The sequence below is a fragment of the Pimephales promelas genome, chromosome 5 (assembly GCF_988280905.1).
Source record: "Pimephales promelas chromosome 5, fPimPro1.hap1.1, whole genome shotgun sequence".
Taxonomy (NCBI): domain Eukaryota; kingdom Metazoa; phylum Chordata; class Actinopteri; order Cypriniformes; family Leuciscidae; genus Pimephales; species Pimephales promelas.
This window is the reverse complement of record NC_142773.1, coordinates 39,701,751-39,722,033: the sequence shown is the minus strand read 5'-3', so window position 1 is coordinate 39,722,033 and position 20,283 is coordinate 39,701,751. Positions and strand designations below refer to the sequence as shown.

Here is a 20,283-nt window from a genome sequence, read left to right as displayed (position 1 = left end):
CAACCTCACCTAGTAGGAACAAATAATGATCTCTATTTTTATTTCGTCTGAGATCTAGATTTAACACTTTCAGAGTTCCCAAAACTACTCTCCTCGGCTCACGACACACATCCTAGAGAAGATTTCCCATCTACATTCATATTTGATCCATCCTAAGCCCCTTTGTAGGTTTGTTAATGGCTGTTTTTATGACAACAGAACATTGGGGATTACACTGCTCTTCTCTCTCTCTTTCTCTCTTGCTCTGTGTATGGTAAGTAACAGAGGAGAGAGTGTCATGTAATGAGATTCAGATAGAATGATGTCTGTGATGTTAGATCAAATCAATTAATTATTCTTGTGCAATGGAATTAGTGATATTGTGCTAAGGCAGCTTATTTATAGGCTTTGAATAGTATTTGTTGTCATTCTGATAGACAGTGACTTGTTTGCAATGTGTTTTGAATAGCATGCATAAAATGGCCCTGCTACTATCCTTAATAGCGTCTTGCTAAGATAGGCAATTTGGTTATTGTGAGTATTTGCAGCGTGGGGGTGGTGATGGCGCAGTGGATAAGACACATGCCCTTGGTGTGAGAAACCCGGGTTCGAATCCACTGTGAGACACCAATGTGTCCCTGAGCAAGACACTTAACCCCTAGTTGCTCCAGAGGCGTGTGACCTATGTAGCAATATAGGTCCCATATATAGCAATTGTAAGTCGCTTTGGATAAAAGTGTCAGCAAAATTATCTGGTTGAGATAATAATCTGGTTGAGTTGTGAGTATTTGCTGCATGTTTCTGTATGTGGTTTTGTTGTGAGTATTTGCAGAGTGTTTCTGTATTTGGTTGAGTTGTGAGTATTCGCAGTGAGTTTCTGTATTTAGTTGCATTGTAAGTATTTGCAGCGCGTTTCTGTATTTGGTTGAGTTGAGAGTGTTTGCAGCAAGTTTTTGTATTTGGTTAAGTTGAGAGTATTTGCAGCGCGTTTCTGTATTTGGTTGAGTTGAGAGTATTTGCAGCAAGTTTTTGTATTTGGTTGAGTTGAGAGTATTTGCAGCTCGTTTCTGTATGTGGTTGCGTTGTGAGTAATTTCAGTACATTTCTGTATTTGTTTGAGTTGTGAGTATTTGCAGCGAGTTTCTGTATTTAGCTGCATTGTGAGTATTTGTAGCAAGTTTCTGTATTTGGTTGAGACTATTTGCAGCTCGTTTCTGTATGTGGTTGCATTGTGAGCATTTGCAGCAAGTTTTTATATTTAGTTGTGTTGTGAGTATTTGCAGTGTTTCTGTATTTAGTTGCGTTGTGAGTATATGCAGCAAGTTTCTGTAATTAGTTGCATTGTGAGTATTTGTAGCAAGTTTTTATATTTAGTTGTGTTGTGAGTATTTGCAGCAAGTTTCTGTAATTAGTTGCATTGTAAGTATTTGCAGCAAGTTTTTATATTTAGTTGCGTTGTGAGTATTTGCAGCAAGTTTTTATTTTTAGTTGCATTGTGAGTATTTGCAGCAAGTTTTTATATTTAGTTGCATTGTGAGTATTTGCAGCAAGTTTCTGTAATTAGTTGCATTGTGAGTATTTGCAGCAAGTTTTTATTTTTAGTTGCATTGTGAGTATTTGCAGCAAGTTTCTGTAATTAGTTGCATTGTGAGTATTTGCAGCAAGTTTTTATTTTTAGTTGCATTGTGAGTATTTGCTGCAAGTTCCGTAATTAGTTGCGTTGTGAGTATTTGCAGCGAGTTTTTGTATTTAGTTGCGTTGTGAGTATTTGCAGCAAGTTTCTGCAATTAGTTGCATTGTGAGTATTTGCAGCAAGTTTTTATATTTAGTTGCGTTGTGAGTATTTGCAGAGTGTTTCTGTATTTAGTTGCATTGTGAGTATTTGCAGCAAGTTTTTATATTTAGTTGCGTTGTGAGTATTTGCAGCAAGTTTTTATATTTAGTTGCGTTGTGAGTATTTGCAGAGTGTTTCTGTATTTAGTTGCATTGTGAGTATTTGCAGCAAGTTTTTATATTTAGTTGCATTGTGAGTATTTGCAGCAAGTTTTTATATTTAGTTGCGTTGTGAGTATTTGCAGAGTGTTTCTCTATTTAGTTGCATTGTGAGTATTTGCAGTGCGAAATTAATAATTTTATTCAGCAAGGATGCATTCAATTGATCAAAACGCTGTTCTTTTGAACTTAACTTTCTATTAATAAAATAAAAAACTGCATCATGATTTCCACAAAAATATGAAGGAGCAGAACTGTTTTCAAGATTGATAATAATCAGAAATGTTTCTTGAGTAGAAAATTAGCATATTAGAATGATTTCTGAAGGAGAGATGATGCTGAAAATTCAGCTTTGATCACAGGAATAAATTTCATTTAAAAATATATTCACATAGAAAACAGATATTTTAAATTGTAATACTATTTCACAATATTACTGTAATTTTGATCAAATGAATGCAGCGTTGTTGAGCATTCTTTAAAAAAAATAAAAATATTACTAACACCAAACTTTTTAACGGTAGTGCATAAAGACATGTACACATAAAATTGTCAAAAATTTTCTCATTAGTGCCGATTTTATTCTCCTTTCAGAGATTTTTCGGCTAATCATGAGATAACTTTCTGCTTGGCAAACCCAGTACTGTAAGATCTCTTCTCTTGCCTATGACACAGGTTGTAAGCATGGTATTGTGCTGCACAGTATTATATAAACCTGTGTGTGTGTTTGAACACATTGTCAGGGAGATCGTGTTTGCACGATCACTCTCTCTCTCTTTCTGCCTTTGTGCGAGAGATTTACAGATGGCCTCGTTTTGCGGCTCTGCTGTCCAGCTGTTGGCAGTTCCATTACTAAATGATCCCTCTGTCAGATTGACATGCGTCTGTCCTCTGCTTGGCCTGTCACTCAAACTTAATGTCACCATGGTAACCGAGAAAAAAAGAGGACTCAGGATGGACTGAGGTCAGGAGGAAAAAAAATTAACTGCAACTCGATACCCATCTGTTTACTTATAATCTTTTTTGGGGACCTCAACGCATGTGACTGCTGTGCTGTCTGATATGGTTTCATATCCTATAGCCTACAAAATGTATACACAAACGTCACCAACATAGCGAAGAAAAAAAACAATCATAAGTATCATAGTGAAGATAAATATACTTTAAGTACATTAAGATAACTCATTTGTTATTGTCACTTGGTTTGGTTAAGCATGGCATTTTTTAAAGTACTTTTGGCCAGATTCACGATAGGTTCTGTATATGAAGCGCCTGATAGACCCTTTAAGGTTGTATAAATAACCTTTTCTTCTATGTTTTACATTATCATTCCCGCTGTTAAATATCTTCATGTTTCTTTCATACACAGGAAGTGCCCTGATGGGTTTGACTGTTTAAAAACAGGTCGAAACCCAAACTATGGCTACACAAGCTTTGACACATTTGGCTGGGCCTTCCTGGCTCTCTTCAGACTAATGACACAAGACTACTGGGAGAACCTCTACCATCAGGTACAAGCCTTGACATTGAACACATAATAACCTTTTATCACAGAGACTAATTATTATTACAAACCTCTGCTATCTTCCTCTCCGCGGCAGACTTTGCGGTCAGCAGGGAAGACCTACATGATTTTCTTTGTGCTGGTGATATTTCTGGGTTCGTTTTACCTTGTGAACTTGATCCTGGCTGTCGTGGCCATGGCGTATGAGGAGCAAAACCAGGCGACCATCGCAGAAGCCTGGGCAAAAGAAAGAGAGTTTCAGCTAGCGATGGAACAGCTACGCAAGGAACAGAGTGTAATTCGACAACTATTCTTATTAACAGTCTGAAATAAACCTGGACCTTAAAGGGATACTTCACCTCTAGAAAGATGAATGTGTATTTAAAATGGGTCATTTATGTAGAAGAAATGTGAAATAATTTTTGAATTTGGAGCTTTCTAGACTGAGAAAAGCCAGAAAATGTATTTTTGGCTTATGTGGATGAAAGACAACAACTCCCAGAATGCCCTTCCTTCGCTGCCCTAGGAGGCCACGCCTACCGGTAACAGAGCGCAGTAGTTAAACAACAAGTCTAGGCTACTAGTGATGAGTCTGCCCAAAAATGTGTTTCGAGATCGCCCCAAAATGTCCGGGATTCGGCTTTTGCGTTCTACAGTCGCCATTCATCATGTTTAATGTGGCGAGCGGGACGAGTGAGGGCCGCGGGAGAACGGCGCGAGGCCGGTGGCGTGATTACCGATGAGCGACACCTGTGAGACGCACCGGTCTCGTATCTCTCACGGAGGAGCGGGAATTTTCTTAGCGATGTTAAAACACACATCAACCGATCACTTGTTTAGCGTTCATGTAGACACTACATTCAGATTCACCAATCGGACTGAATTTGGTTAGATTGAAACAAAAGCTGTGCATGTAAACAATGAATGGCGACTGCAGAAAGCAAAAGCTGAATCCCGGACATCGACGGCCGGACATGTCCGGGAAAAAGAGGATGGGAACCCCGACTACTCAGCTTTCTCCACAGAACAAGAGCCTGCTAGCTTAGCTTCCAAAAAAAAGATGGCCGACACTATGTGTTCATTCTGTGAGTGAGATCGCCCTCTATGGGCAGGTAGAGGACATGCAGGACAGACACACTACTGACTGTATTCTTTAGCCTCTAGACAAAAAAATCTTCTGATGACGTAAAATGACGATTTTTACGTCATTGGAGGATTTTTTTCCAGACAAAAAAATAAATGAATCTCTCGTCTCAGGGGGATATGAGGGTGGAAAGCACGGTAATTCGAAAACACTACAGGTTTTCTACTAATACAAAGCTTAATGCTAAATCCTGAAGTATCCCTTTAACTTTATGTGTTGGCCCAGATTCGGCCCACATCTGGACCGACACTGTTGGTTTCTGGGATGGATTGCAAATGTTTCTGAACACAGCTTAAAATGACTGAAATTATGTTCTTTTCCCAGCAAACAACCTAAAATGTTTTGCTTTGCACTGCAAGAACTTAGTTATTATTATACTCATTGCAAATTCAGATCAAGCACATCTTATTTTTCTGTTCTCTTTGGTGTCAGGCATTAGCAAAACAGCGTAGAAAAGACGCTGAGATGGCCCTGGCAGTGGATTTATCTCCGTCAACCTTCAGTCGGAAAGACTCTTTGAAAGTCCAAAGTAGACCGAGATCCCACAGAACGCTGTCAGAGGAGACGGAGGACAACATTTTGCCAAAATTTGACCCGTTTGATGAGAAAGTAAGCATTTACAAACTATTTCAGACCTGTTTTATTTATATTTGGCTTTAAGGAACACTCATTTTTTGAAGATTAAAAAACAGCATTTATTAATCCTATTTCATGCATGAACTAATGTTAAGAAATGAGACATATTGTAAAGTGTTACCCTTCAGCACATTTAAAGGGATACTCCACTTTTTTTTGAAAATAGGCTCATTTTAGCACTCCCCTAGAGTTGAACAGTTGGGTTTTACCGTTTTCGAATCCATTCAGCCGATTTTCGGGTATTTAGAAGAATATCAGGAACCAGACAGTTTCTGGTCTCATTGACTTCCATGGTATATATTTTTTTCTACTATTGAAGTCAATGAGACCAGAAACTGTCTGTTTACTGATATTCTAGCTGTAACGAGTTACATACCAGCCTCCTACAGTTCTGCAGCTCAATAAGCAATATAGTCCAGCGCGGCGGTGGCTACACATAACCATGTTGTAAAAAATAAATAAGAAAGCATCTCTATTGCAAATGCAAACCCCTCCATCAGTGTAAATATCAGTGCCGTATTGCCAGAGAGCTGCATGGACTCACAAATCGGTTCTGAACAGTTGCGATAAACAGTGTGGACATTTTAGATCAGATTCAAATCGGAAAGATAAACGGATTTAGACTGACAGTGTGAATGTAGCCATAGTTAATACGTTAGCCATAGTCAAAGCTTCATTTACCCATGTGGCTGATGAGCTGATGCTGTGCCTCTCTCAACCACAAACGCCTTCTTTCATCAGTTTTTTTGCACCCTTCTCTTTAATTTTTGGCAGTATATAGAACTCGAAAGGTATTTTCCCAATGCGACCGATTAGTACAGACCAAAACTCGACAATTTTTCAGCAGAAATAATTAGCTAAATTTGCGAGTCCGTTCAGTTCAATGGCATTGTTTATGTTCTGTGCCTCCAAAATGGCCGACTTCCGGATTGATGACGCGTCGTGAAAACCCGCTTCTTCATTTGATGTTTTATGGCGGTTGGCAAACCAACTTTCGGTGGATTACCGCCACCAACTGGACTGGAGTGTGAAGCACTTAAAAATGAAAACAATAATCAACTTAAAAAAATAAATAAATAAATAAAAACCTAACCATCCCCATACTTCAAATTCTCCAGTCTATTCCTATTTCTTTGAGATACTTCATTATCACACTGTATATTTTTCTACTGTATATTTTTACTTATTTCTACTTGCTTTCCCAATAAACTTTCCATACTGAATAACCTTTCTTTTCCGTATTTTTCAAATTTTATTAAAACATGTTCAATTGTTTCTAAACCCTCTATTAATTGCAAATCAGCATATTAGAATGATTTCTGAAGGGTCATGTGACACTGAATACTGGAGGAATGATGCTAAAAATTCAGCTTTGATCATAGGAATAAATTACATTTTAAAATATATTCAAATAGAAAACAGTTATTTTAAATTGTAACAATATTTCCGAATATTACCGATTTTTACTGTATTTTTAAGCAAATAATTGCAGCCTTGGTGAGCGTAAGAGACTTGTGTGTCTTAAAATATGAATTATTCCAAACATTTTACTGCCAGTGTACTGTATATAAAAAAAGTATTAAAAAGTTTATACAAAAATAAATAGTGCACTTAACCTTATTAAATTTTAAATTTAAAAATACCACATTTTCCGAATTAAAACTGCTTCTGTCTTGCTATATGAATGTCATATAATCATCTGCCTAGTTTCAATCTCTCTTTCAAACTCTTGTCCTCCAGCCAGCTCACCCACTGCTAGCCACTCTCTCCTCCCATCCTCTGAGCACTCGTCACGGAAGCCAACTCAGTATCTTTACCTTCCGGCCGCGCAACAGTTCAGACGCCGACTTTGCAGACGACGAACACAGCATCCATGATGCCGGCCGGAGCCGAGCGGGCTCTATGGCGACTCCGTGGCACAAGAGGCGTACGGGCAGCACCAGGAGTCACTCCTCACAGGTGTTCACGCCCACCCTCACCCTAAACGGCAGACTAAACCTTTCACTGGACCAGAACGGCATCACCAACATCGGCTTGCACACCCCAACCTCTTTCCCAGCGTTCAGTATGGAGCAGGTCAAGGAGGGCACGGTATGGTCTTATCTGCATCACACCACATTTACATTGATTAAAAGCCTGTATGTTTGTCCTCCAAAGAACACAAACGTAGAATATCTAGAAGCATCTATCCAATTTGATTTAATTGAGAGTTGATGGTTTTGTCCCAAAAGTTAGTAAGGAATGCAATGCAAAAATTTCAGTGAAATAATAAGTGCAGTAATAATAATTTGATGCTGAAAAATATCAATTAAAAAAGTTCAATCTAATTAAAAAAGGACTGTTTTAACCAATATGTGTATGCTTACTTGGCAGCTTCAAATCGGTGACTTTGACACAATTTGAAAAGACTTGTTCACAATACACATTGATTCAAAGCAGTTTTACAGAAAATCATGATGTAAATATTTATGTCTTAATATTTTCATGTCTTATAGTCATACAATATACAATATCAGCCCGTTCTCATCCTTTAACGTCATATAGAACGCTATATGCAAAAACGGCGCTATACTACGCACATGGCACCCTTTATCGTTAATATAACACGCGAACCCTAGACGTTATAAATCCTTTAGCGTGAATGTGACACGCACACCCTACCCCACACCTAAACTTAGCCCTCACAGCGCGTGTTATATTAACGATAACGTGTGCCATGCGCGTAGTATAGCGCCGTTTTGTCATATAGCGTTCTATATGACGTTAAAGGATGAGAACGCGTTGACAATATATACTGATTTCCATTAGTGTACTGTATGTATGCTGATAAAGTTACATGTATCCAACTTTTTAATATTTCGCTGGAATGATTGGAAATTTCAACAAAATAACAATCAAGCGGTTGAGATTTGCTATAGTCTCAGCGCTTATGCTGCTTTAGAAGGGAGTTCACTAGGATTTGATGATTTGATGTTCATTTTGATTGACAGGAGTCAGTGTGTCAGACTGAACAGACCCCTGCAGCTGCAAAGCTGACTGTCGACATGCAGGAGGAAGTCCCGCCCCCTCACAGGAAGAGAGGACTGAGCTCTGTCAGCTTCTTCAGTGACGCCATGGACGGTGTGATGGACGAAAATTATTTAGGAAAAAAATAATAAAAAGACAAATGAGAGAATTTTTGACATGCTGTAGAAGAATAGACGTGCTGCGTCTCAATTCGCCTACTTATACTACACCCTAAAAGTATGTACTCTTTTTGTGAAGAAAAAGTACATACTTTTGAGTGTGTAGCAAAAGAGTAGGCAAGCTTTGGGACATGTTACTTCGTCATCTTTAACGGACAGTAACCGTAAACTGCCCTGTCAATCATCCTGTCACCGTAAACTCCGTCAATCATCCTGTCACCGTAAACTGCAAGCCCTGTCAACCATCCTGTCACTGTAAACTCCCCTGTCAATCATCCTGTCACCGTAAATTGCCCTGTCAATCATCCTGTCACCGTAAACTGCCCTGTCAATCATTCTGTCACCGTAAACTGCCCTGTCAATCATTCTGTCACCGTAAACTGCCCTGTCAATCATCCTGTCACCGTAAACTCCGTCAATCATCCTGTCATCGTAAACTGCCCGCCCTGTCAATCATCCTGTCACCGTAAACACCGTCAATCATCCTGTCACCGTAAACTGCCCGTCCTGTCAATCATCCTGTCACTGTAAACTGCCCTGTCAATCATCCTGTCACCGTAAACTAACCTGTCAATCATCCTGTCACCGTAAACTGCCCTGTCAATCATCCCGTCACTGTAAACTGCCCTGTCAATCATTCTGTCACCGTAAACTGCCCTGTCAATCATCCTGTCACAGTAAACTGCCCTGTCAATCATCCTGTCACCATAAACTGCCCGCCCTGTCAATCATACTGTCACCGTAAACTGCCCTGTCAATCATCCTGTCACCGTAAACTGCCCTGTCAATAATCCTGTCACAGTAAACTGCCCTGTCAATCCTCCTGTCACCGTAAACTGCCCTGTCAATCCTCCTGTCACCGTAAACTGCCCTGTCAATCATCTTGTCACAGTAAACTGCCCTGTCAATCCTCCTGTCACCGTAAACTGCCCTGTCAATCCTCCTGTCACCGTAAACTGCCCTGTCAATCATCTTGTCACAGTAAACTGCCCTGTCAATCATCCGGTCACCGTAAACTGCCCTGTCAATCATCCTGTCACCGTAAACTGCCCGTCCTGTCAATCATCCGGTCACCATAAACTGCCCTGTCAATCATCCTGTCACAGTAAACTGCCCTGTCAATCCTCCTGTCACCGTAAACTGCCCTGTCAATCCTCCTGTCACCGTAAACTGCCCTGTCAATCATCTTGTCACAGTAAACTGCCCTGTCAATCATCCGGTCACCGTAAACTGCCCTGTCAATCATCCTGTCACCGTAAACTGCCCGCCCTGTCAATCATCCGGTCACCGTAAACTGCCCTGTCAATCATCCTGTCACCGTAAACTGCCCGCCCTGTCAATCATCCTTTCACCGTAAACTGCCCTGTCAATCATCCTGTCACCGTAAACTGCCCTGTCAATCATCCTGTCACCGTAAACTGCCCTGTCAATCATCCTGTCACCGTAAACTGCCCTGTCAATTATCCTGTCACCGTAAACTGCCCTGTCAATCATCCTGTCACTGTAAACTGCCCTGTCAATCATCCTGTCACCGTAAACTGCCCTGTCAATCATCCTGCCACCGTAAACTGCCCTGTCAATCATCCTGTCACAGTAAACTGCCCTGTCAATCATCCTGTCACCGTAAACTGCCCTGTCAATCATCCTGTCACCGTAAACTGCCCTGTCAATCATCCTGTCACTGTAAACTGCCCTGTCAATCATCCTGTCACCGTAAACTGCCCTGTCAATCATCCGGTCACCGTAAACTGCCCTGTCAATCATCCTGTCACTGTAAACTGCCCTGTCAATCATCCTGTCACCGTAAACTGCCCTGTCAATCATCCTGCCACCGTAAACTGCCCTGTCAATCATCCTGTCACAGTAAACTGCCCTGTCAATCATCCTGTCACCGTAAACTGCCCTGTCAATCATCCTGTCACCGTAAACTGCCCTGTCAATCATCCTGTCACTGTAAACTGCCCTGTCAATCATCCTGTCACCGTAAACTGCCCTGTCAATCATCCTGTCACCGTAAACTGCCCTGTCAATCATCCTGTCACTGTAAACTGCCCTGTCAATCATCCTGTCACCGTAAACTGCCCTGTCAATCATCCTGCCACCGTAAACTGCCCTGTCAATCATCCTGTCACAGTAAACTGCCCTGTCAATCATCCTGTCACCGTAAACTGCCCTGTCAATCATCCTGTCACCGTAAACTGCCCTGTCAATCATCCTGTCACTGTAAACTGCCCTGTCAATCATCCTGTCACCGTAAACTGCCCTGTCAATCATCCTGCCACCGTAAACTGCCCTGTCAATCATCCTGTCACTGTGTACTGCCCGCCCTGTCAATCATCCTGTCACCGTAAACTGCTTCTTCAATCAGGGCAGTTTACGGAGACTCTCCTAATGTGTTCACAATTTGAATATAATGATGCATTGAAAAGTTAATTGCTAAACGTATCTTTACAAAAGTTCACAATGCTGCTGCAGATGCAATGTAATGTAGCCAACATTGAATAAATATTCAATGCTCTCTTCTTAAACTCTTTCTTATGAGACAAATAGTGAGAAGCAAAAATGAACATTGTTTGCTCTCGCTTTAATCTCACTGCCCTCAAGGAGAAACAATACATCTATTGATTTAGATGCCTAAAATATCAACTATCAGCTTAACGTCCTTAATGTTACTCATTTATTGCTTTCCCTCTCTACTTTTAGAACTTGAAGAGGCCCATCAGAAATGTCCTCCATGCTGGTATGAATTTGCAAAGAAGTACCTGATTTGGGCGTGTTCTCCAACCTGGCTGAGAGTGAAGGACGCACTTAAAGTCATGGTGATGGACCCCTTCCTGGACCTTGCAATTACCATTTGCATTGTTCTCAACACATTGTTCATGGCACTGGAGCACTATCCCATGACTGATGAATTCAACAGCATGCTGAGTGTTGGAAACCTGGTGAGGACAATTACAGTAAAAGTGGCGCTCTTAAAAACTCAGTTTGTTTAGACACATTTCCACCGCAGGAACTTCCCCAGGAACTAGGTATTTTGTGGTGGTACTCGGTGAATGAATAAAAAGTTCAGATGAACAGCATTTATTATTTTTATTCACAATATTATTGTTTTGACTATAATTTTGGCCAACTAAATGCCGCCTTGGCAAGCAGCAACATCTTTCAAAAACATTTTTGTAGTATTATTATCATTATTCCAAAAGTTTGACTTGTAGAGTATAATTTTCAATGTAAAGTTTTGTTCTTGCTTACCAGGTGTTCACGGGAATCTTCACAGCAGAGATGATGCTGAAGGTCTTCGCTCTGGATCCGTACTATTACTTTCAGCAAGGCTGGAACATCTTTGATGGAATTATTGTTAGTTTGAGTCTGATGGAGTTGGGCCTTTCCAATGTGGAGGGTCTGTCTGTCCTTCGCTCGTTCAGACTGGTAAGTTTCGATCCTGCTTGGAAATGGACATATTAAAGGAGTAGTTTACTTTAAAAAAAAAAAAAAAAACTTTTGCTGATAATTTACTCACCCCCATGTCATCCAAGATATCCATGTCTTTCTTCAGTTGAAAAGAAATTAAGAAAACATTCCCTTTAAACAATACACTTTAAACAATGCATCTGGTTCGTCCAATGTTATTGCTATGTCCATATTAAATAAAAAAAAAAAAAAAAAAAAAAAAGTGCAGACCCAGTTCAGATTTAAAGGAGTACTTCAAAGTATTGCTGATTAATTTACTCACCCCATGTCATCCAAGATGTCCATGTCATTCTTTCATCAGTCGAAAAGAAATTAAGATTTTTGATGAAAACATTCCAGGATTTTCTCCATATAATGGACTTCAATGGGAACCAAACGGTTCAAGGTCCAAAAGACAGTTTCAGTGCAAACTGGAAACTGTTCAAATGGCTTTAAACGATTCCAGACGATGAATAAGGGTCTTATCAAAACAATATTCATTCATTTTGATGAACGAGTTCAAACAGGAGAGTCACGAACGCGCATCACAGAACAGAGCAAGGCGACCATTTGAGCTTATAAAACTTAAACTTTGTTGTTATTTTTTTAAAATTAGCAATCGTTTCGATTGATAAGACCCTTATTCATCGTCTGAAATCGTTTAAAGCCCTTTGAACAGTTTGTAGTTTGACCTTTAACCGTTTGGTTCCCATTGAAGTCCATTATATGGAAAAAAATCCTGGAATGTTTTCATCAAAAACCTTAATTTCTTTTCGACTGAAGAAAGAATGACATGGAGATCTTGGATGACATGGGGGTGAGTAAATTATCAGCAAAAGTTTGTTTAAAAGTCAACTACTCCTTTAATTAGGGTCATTTTAATTACATGTTAACTATATTGATATATGTTCTGTAATTCGTCCTCAGCTGAGAGTTTTTAAACTAGCAAAATCGTGGCCCACCCTCAACACACTGATAAAGATCATCGGTAACTCGGTGGGTGCTTTGGGGAACCTGACGCTGGTCTTGGCCATCATCGTCTTCATCTTCGCTGTGGTCGGCATGCAGCTATTTGGGAAAAACTATCAGGACTGCGTGTGCAAGATCAGCTATGACTGCACCCTTCCTCGCTGGCACATGAAGGACTTCTTCCACTCGTTCCTCATCGTCTTCAGGGTCTTGTGCGGTGAATGGATCGAGACCATGTGGGACTGTATGGAGGTGGCTGGACAGCCGCTTTGCATTCTGGTCTTCATGCTGGTCATGGTCATAGGAAACCTGGTGGTGAGTACGAGAGCTGTTATGATAATGAGATGCTGTGGAATATTTGATTCTGATTGGTCTATCACGACATTCTGCAGTAAAACAGAAGAAATCTGGGCGATCTCGAAACACATTTTCGGGCAGACTCATCACTAGTAGCCTAGACTTGTTGTTTAACTACTGCGCTCTGTTAGCGGTAGGCGTGGCCTCCTAGGGCAGCGAAGCAAGTGCATTCTGGGAGTTGTTGTCTTTCATCCACATAAGCCAAACATACATTTTCTGGCTTTTCTCAGTCTAGTCAAAAATAATTTCACATTTCTGCTACATAAATGACCCATTTTAAATACACATTCATCTTTCCAGAGGTGAAGTATCCCTTTAATAACTTTTTTAAAACAACTTACACTGAACTTACTGAAGCTGGACTGTGACACTGTTTTCTTCTGGAAACAAACTTTGTTGTATTATTTATTTTCGTTTAACTGCTTTGAAACAATCTTTATTGTAAAAAAAAACGCTATATAAATGAATGTGACTTGACATCAATCATGCTTGTTTGAATAGTTATTAAATAAAGAGGAAGATAAAGGGGTAATTTCCCCATAAATTAAACATTTTTCACCATTTATGGCGTTAGGCAGAATGGCCAAGCTAATAAGAAAGTGAATGCATATTTTATACTGACAATGTTTAGGATATTATTATTGGTATTTTTTTGGAGCTTGGCAGAATAAATTACCACGCACCTTTGTTGTATAAAAAAGCATGCCAAATTATTCCTTTAAAAGACAAACTTGAGCAAATAAATTTATGCACTGGTTAATTCAGACACATAGATGTTCAGAAACAGGACACAGAAGCGCTGGCGTTTCCTTCACCGAGATCCCATTATTATTGAAATGACTCTAGGAAGGGCTCATGATGTCTACTGAACTCCTGACTCGCGAATTATCAACTAGTCTCAGGGAGGGTTCATTATTCTTTGCAGTTAAATATATATTGTAAAGATAAACCATCATTCTCTGATCTGATTGTGGGGATACATAAGATGGCATTAGAGAAAAATGACTTAGGCCTAATACTCCCAGATGTTCTTGATCCAGTCGTGACTAAAAATACCTCTTTTCCCAGAAAATAAGACGCCATAAGCTTTCCTTCCTGAGTTTTCCTGTTTTGACATGACGACTGTCCTAAAAGAAGACACTGATGATGATTCAAAGAATGAAATTGCTGATGTAACAAGCACAATTATTTTAAATCTCAATACAATGGCTCAATAATCACAAACATTAAAAATCATTGGCCAAAAGGTGCGGGGATCCTGGTTTACTGTGTTTGGCAGATTGTAAACAAAGGAAACCTCAGGGTAGGGTTATACAAATGGAAACAGGTCATTGAGGGATAGATTTACAGGTTTATTGGCTGTTGTGCACTAGAATACTTTTTGAAAAGACTTTTTCAATACATTCCTTTCTAATTTACCCTATTTATCCTCAAATTAACGTTATCCTGAAATAATAGTGCAAACCCTGACTAGCAAAGAAAAATCAGCACATTTATTTTACAGCCTTTATTATTTTACCCATAAGTCCCCTGTTGTGTGTTGCTTGGAAACGGATTCAATAGGTCCACAGGCTTGTGCTTAAGCATACTTGAGTACACGCTGTTATCCTATTCTGGATTTTCCAGCTCAAAATTGGCAACTTGTGTACTCTATAAATGTAAAAAAAAATTCAATAAAATAACAGCTACAGAGGCAGCTGTTTGACATTGGTAATTCATTCACAATTCTTTTTAAAGCCGGGTAGAAGGGTAGAGAGCATGGACATGTACAATTGTGATGTCCTTTCTGCAATACTAGACTCAATACATACATCTCAAGTGTGAGAGACCTAGGTTCGAATCCACTGCGAGACACCAATGTGTCCCTGAGCAAGACACTTAACCCCTAGTTGCTCCAGAGGCGTGCGACCGACCTCTGACATATATAGCAATTGTAAGTCGCTTTGGATAAAAGCGTCAGCTAAATGAATAAATGTAATGTAATGTAAAATGTCAAGTGGTGTGAAGGTCTCAAATTAAAGTCACTAAGATGGCATATGGTCCAAAATTATCAAATGGCCATTTCTACTGAAAATGTGCGTCTTTTTTGGTGTTTGTTTCAATTTAATCAAAGACCACACTTCATCGAACATCATTTTACAAAGTACAATCTTAAAGGAGTAGTTCACTTTAAAAAAAAACTTTTGCTGATAATTTACTCACCCCCATGTCATCCAAGATGTCCATGTCTTTCTTTCCTCAGTCGAAAAGAAATTTAGGTTTTTGATGAAAACATTCCAGGATTTTTCTCCATATAATGGACTTCAATGGGAACCGGATGGTTCAAGGTCCAAAAGACAGTTAATAATTGTTTCAGATGCAGCTTCAAATGTCTTTAAACGATATCAGACGATGAATAAGGGTCTTATCGTGCGAAACGATCGGTTATTTCAAAGCTTATTCCAAAAATGTAACTTTTCTAAGGACAAATGCTAGCCTTGCTATATTCTGTGAGGCGCGTTTGCAACGTCACGTAATACGTAATTACGTTCAAAAGGTCACGAGCGACGTAGCCGAAAGTACAGAGTCAGTGTTTACAAGTTGAACGCATAGGTTGAACGTGCAAACTAACTCAAACACCGTTTACAAAAAAAGGAATTAAAAGGAAAAACAACGATGTCGGACGATTTTGATTCTGTACTTCCGGCTACGTCGCCCGTGACCTTTTGAACGTAATTACGTATTACGTGACGTTACAAACGCGCCTCAGAGAATATAGCAAGGCTAGCATTTGTCCTTCGAAAAGTTACATTTTTGGAATAAGTTTTAAAATAATCGATCGTTTCGCATGATAAGACCCTTATTCATCGTCTGGTGTCGTTTAAAGACATTTGAAGCTGCATCTGAAACAGTTATTAACACTCTCTTTTGGACCTTGAACCATCCGGTTCCCATTGAAGTCCATTATATGGAGAAAAATCCTGGAATGTTTTCATCAAAAACCTAAATTTCTTTTTGACTGAGGAAAGAAAGACATGGACATCTTGGATGACATGGGGGTGAGTAAATTATCAGCAAAAGTTTTTTCAAAAGTGAACTAATCCTTTAAACTTTTTTTAAATGAGCGATCGTTTCGCTTGATAAGACCCTTATTCGTCGTCTGGAATCGTTTAAAGCCCTTTGAACAGTTTGTAGTTTGCACTGAAACTGTCTTTTGGACCTTGAACTGTTCGCTTACCAGTAAAGTGTATTACATGGAGAAAATCCTGGAATGTTTTCATCAAAAATCTTAATTTCTTTTCGACTGATGAAAGAATGACATGGACATCTTGGATGACATGGGGGTGAGTAAATTAATCAGCAATACTTTGATATCTGAACTGGGTCTGCACTTCAGCATAAAACGTAAATTGCAATAATATTTTCTCACCTATTGACCTCATTCACAGCAGTGCCATCTTTGATTTCCAAATGAATGGGAATGAAAGCGATCGAGGCTGTGAGGGACAGACGGGTGCATCTTTGCTGTTTTTAATGTGTGGCTATTTGGATTGTTCTGTTGGCAAAACACTGCAAAAATATCTTTTCAAGGAATTTCAGGAGACAAAAAAAGTCCACACACCATGAGCTGTGGAAAATTATAAGTGCTAGGAGCTTTATACAGCTTTTTACAGCAGATAGATGCCATTTAAAACACACTTTCTTGCTCTGAATAAGGCCTATAGTCTGAGCTACATAAAACAGCTTCTCGAACTAGAAAAAAAAAAGTAGGGCAGGACTTGATTTTGTCCATCAGCATCAGTTATGGCTAACGGTTTAAAGAATCGAAGCATAGGCTTACAAACACGGACCAATCAAGTTCGATTACCTCACCAGTTATGAAAGTTTGTAGTCTATACATTTTTTTATTTGTGAAACTGTGGCTTTTGAGCCCGTTCTCATCCCAAAGCGCCATATAGGACGCTTTTGCAAAAGCGTAAATATCCAACGCACATGGCACCCTTTAACGTCAAATGAGACGCAAATATATTTGGGCAGAAGGCGCCCCCTAGTGGTCTAACCCTTACCCTACACCATACCTAAACTTAACCATAACCGAAGCGTCTCATTAGACGTTAAAGGGTGCCATGTGCGTTGGATATTTACGCTTTTGCAAAAGCGTCGTATATGGCGCTTTGGGATGAGAATGCGTTGGGCTTTTCGAGCTGTAAAAAAAATATTCAAGACTCCTCAAACCCTCTGAGACACAATCCAGTGAGATTTGTCTGGGATTGAGAAATCAGTTTGGGATTATCTTTGCTGTCTGATTAAAGGTCAGAATGCAACTAATCAGGTTTCCATGACAGCCCATAAAGTGGCTCTCATAATAGACGGGGAAAAAAAGCCTGTTATGAACATGGGATATTTTGGTAAACTGACATTCCTGCAATAGACCAAGAGGACTGCCATGGAAACAGTTTATGTAACTCAAGGTATTTAGATCAACAACTTTGCTCACAATATCCCAGTCGGATATCAAGATTTACTATTTCAGTAAATGTAAAAAATATAATTATCTCATGTAGGGTCCACAATCTCATTAGGATAAAGTCGATCCCAGAAATCAGATCTGCATTCTTTGTTTCTCTCTCAGGTGTTGAATCTGTTTCTGGCCCTGTTGTTGAGCTCCTTCAGCTCTGATAACCTGTCTGCGCCCGATGAAGACGGAGAAATGAACAACCTCCAGATAGCCATCGCTCGAATCCACTGTGGTTTCTCGTGGCTGCTGAACGCCATCAAGGATCTCTGCAACGGGAACCTGGCAGGGCACAGACAGAAGGCCAAGGAGGTGCCGGCGCCCCCGAAGGAGAACCATGCTGAGTGCAACGGCGGTTTGGGCCGGTATGAAGAGAAGTGCGTTTGTCCAGAAGGACAAGACAGTTACATGACCAATCCCAACCTCACCATCTGTGTGCCCATCGCACCAGGAGAATCAGACGTGGAATTTCCTGAGGAGGAGGATGATGATGAAGACACAGTGTCATCAGACGATGAAGCGCAGAAACCGGTGAGAGGTTATGAGAGGTGGGAACTCGGTTCATTCGATTCTTGAGGTTGTGTAGTCCGATTCACCAGCAAATGATTCACAAGAGTCGGATCTTTTTAATGGATTAGTCAAAACACTTGGTTGGTAATTCGTTTTCTGACCCGCTCAGTGTTATTTTTGCAATATTGAGATAGAAAATTTTAAAGGGTAACTAAACCCCTGGACAGAGCCTGACTCCACTGGTAATATTTGAAAAATGCCGAAAAAGTGGGCTGACCGCGGCGGAGATAGAGGGGACGAAATAGATGCTAAAACACTCTATCCTGATCGTTTTCAATACTCGCAATTCCAACTCCTGACTCCAACTACTGCCAAGGGCGTAGCTCGCGCGGTGAGCTGAAACGGTTCACGAAGTGCGGAACATCCAATAGGAAAATTCAACCGCAGTAGCCACCGTTCAACCTGAAGAGGGCAGCACTAAGACGTTTTTACACCATATATTATAGAAATAAAACACTTTATACACAAATGTCAAAAAAGTTACTCGAATCAATGACTGGTATTAATAAAGATCCATTCTAACAGATCATTAACTAAAAAAAAAGTTGGTTTAGGGTTTAGTTACTCCTTAAGTAATTTGTGTATTTTGCAGTTTTAGTAGTTTTATTTTTAAACTATGCTTAATATAGCTTTTATTATATTTTATACATGAGTTATTTTAGCTAAAATGAAAAAGGGAGGCTTTATTTTTAGTTGATATTATTAAATTTAAATTTTACTTTTCTTTAATAACCCTAGCTGGATCTAAGTTAAAGACAGCATGTTTTCTTTATAATTAATGAGTGTTAATTAATCATTTAAAAAATTAAATAAATACTTGACAAAAGTCTTTGCTAAACTATTTTTGCATCCGTAGCCCTCAAACCGTATTCACTTTATAGCCCTTAATCCTGTAATTGTGGGCAAATGTGGGAACAGAGGACTTTTTATTTATTATAAATGTTATATCACTGTCTTCTATAAAGTTTTGTCTATCCATTTTTGGTGTTTTTTTTTATTTTGGGGGTATTTTTGAATTTATTTACTTCAAAAAGTACCATATTTTCTATGTAAATTATGCTTATTTTTATGTTTTATTTATATTTTTTTTAAACTACATTAAAATATCATTCCAATAAGTTCTTAGAGCTAAAACCTAAAGATGAAGTGACTTTGCTGACTGGGGTGCTCTAAATTACAGTTTTTCCCATTCATTTCTATGGGTGCCCATTTTTGACCCAAAAACAAGATTAAGGAGTTTTTTCTTCACCTTAACATTGTAGAATTGAGTCAAAAAAAATTGTGTGTGTTCAGGAGGCAAACTTAGGAAAAGTAGCCAAGTCTTGTACCGCTCAGATCAAAGGAAGTATTTTTTAAAAATAAATCAAAACTATTTTGCCCACATTTGTCCAGAATACGGTTTTAGGGTTAAATTGTTAATGGAATTGTTTATTATGAAACCGGAATCATTTCCATTTTACATCTGTGAAATAGAACTGAAATTCAAACCAGAATAATATAATTTATTTTGATTATGATCCCTAATTAGTACCTTGTATAAATCTGTACTTTTAAGAAACTACACTAAAACGTTTTAATTGGCATCACAAATGTGGCTTAACAATGGGCAAGTTATTTCGCATATTGATATACATTTTTCAATTCAAATGTCTGGATTTCTAGGAAAACCAAATGCATTAATGGCATCTGGACCAGATATACAACCCTAAATCCTTCATATACTGCATATAATAGTTCATTTGTTTATCCCTATTGTGAGTGGCTGGCAGCTCAAACGAGCGAGTGGTGTCAGAGGTCAGAGAGATGATATGATATAACGCGTGTGAGGAAGCGAGCCAGTGGCCGTATAGATGGGGGGGCATCCAGATTCATAAGCTGATAAGCTGCAATGCAGACAAGGTGAACCCACCAGGCATGCCATACAGAAGTTATTATATAAGAGAAATGGCCTGCGGAGAGGAGCACATGGTTAAAAGATCGCATTCCTAAATGACAAATGATT

At 39.3% G+C, this 20,283-nt stretch overlaps 2 protein-coding genes and 1 long non-coding RNA gene across 3 annotated transcripts in view; 1 reads left to right on the top strand and 2 right to left on the bottom strand.

Moving 5' to 3' along the window:
- Nucleotides 1–6,178, bottom strand: part of yju2 (YJU2 splicing factor homolog) — a 49,952-nt gene extending 43,774 nt beyond the window's left edge. The window contains exons 1-2 of the mRNA XM_039675553.2: nt 5,937–6,178; nt 3,642–3,712 (exon numbers count right to left, since the gene is read on the bottom strand). The gene's annotated coding sequence lies outside the window, so the exon portion shown is untranslated. The remainder of the gene's footprint in view (nt 1–3,641; nt 3,713–5,936) is intronic.
- The window catches only part of scn12aa (sodium channel, voltage gated, type XII, alpha a), a 75,026-nt gene that overhangs the window by 36,306 nt on the left and 18,437 nt on the right, over nt 1–20,283 (top strand). Inside the window, exons 9-17 of the mRNA XM_039675555.2 lie at nt 3,341–3,482; nt 3,573–3,770; nt 5,052–5,228; nt 6,996–7,346; nt 8,246–8,375; nt 11,144–11,382; nt 11,696–11,869; nt 12,818–13,174; nt 17,829–18,242. Of these exons, the coding sequence (XP_039531489.2) occupies nt 3,341–3,482; nt 3,573–3,770; nt 5,052–5,228; nt 6,996–7,346; nt 8,246–8,375; nt 11,144–11,382; nt 11,696–11,869; nt 12,818–13,174; nt 17,829–18,242 (2,182 nt within the window). The remainder of the gene's footprint in view (nt 1–3,340; nt 3,483–3,572; nt 3,771–5,051; nt 5,229–6,995; nt 7,347–8,245; nt 8,376–11,143; nt 11,383–11,695; nt 11,870–12,817; nt 13,175–17,828; nt 18,243–20,283) is intronic.
- The window catches only part of LOC148981504 (uncharacterized), a 29,865-nt gene continuing 22,617 nt past the window's right edge, over nt 13,036–20,283 (bottom strand). Inside the window, exon 3 of the long non-coding RNA XR_016168588.1 lies at nt 13,036–13,168. This is a non-coding gene — a long non-coding RNA (uncharacterized LOC148981504). The remainder of the gene's footprint in view (nt 13,169–20,283) is intronic.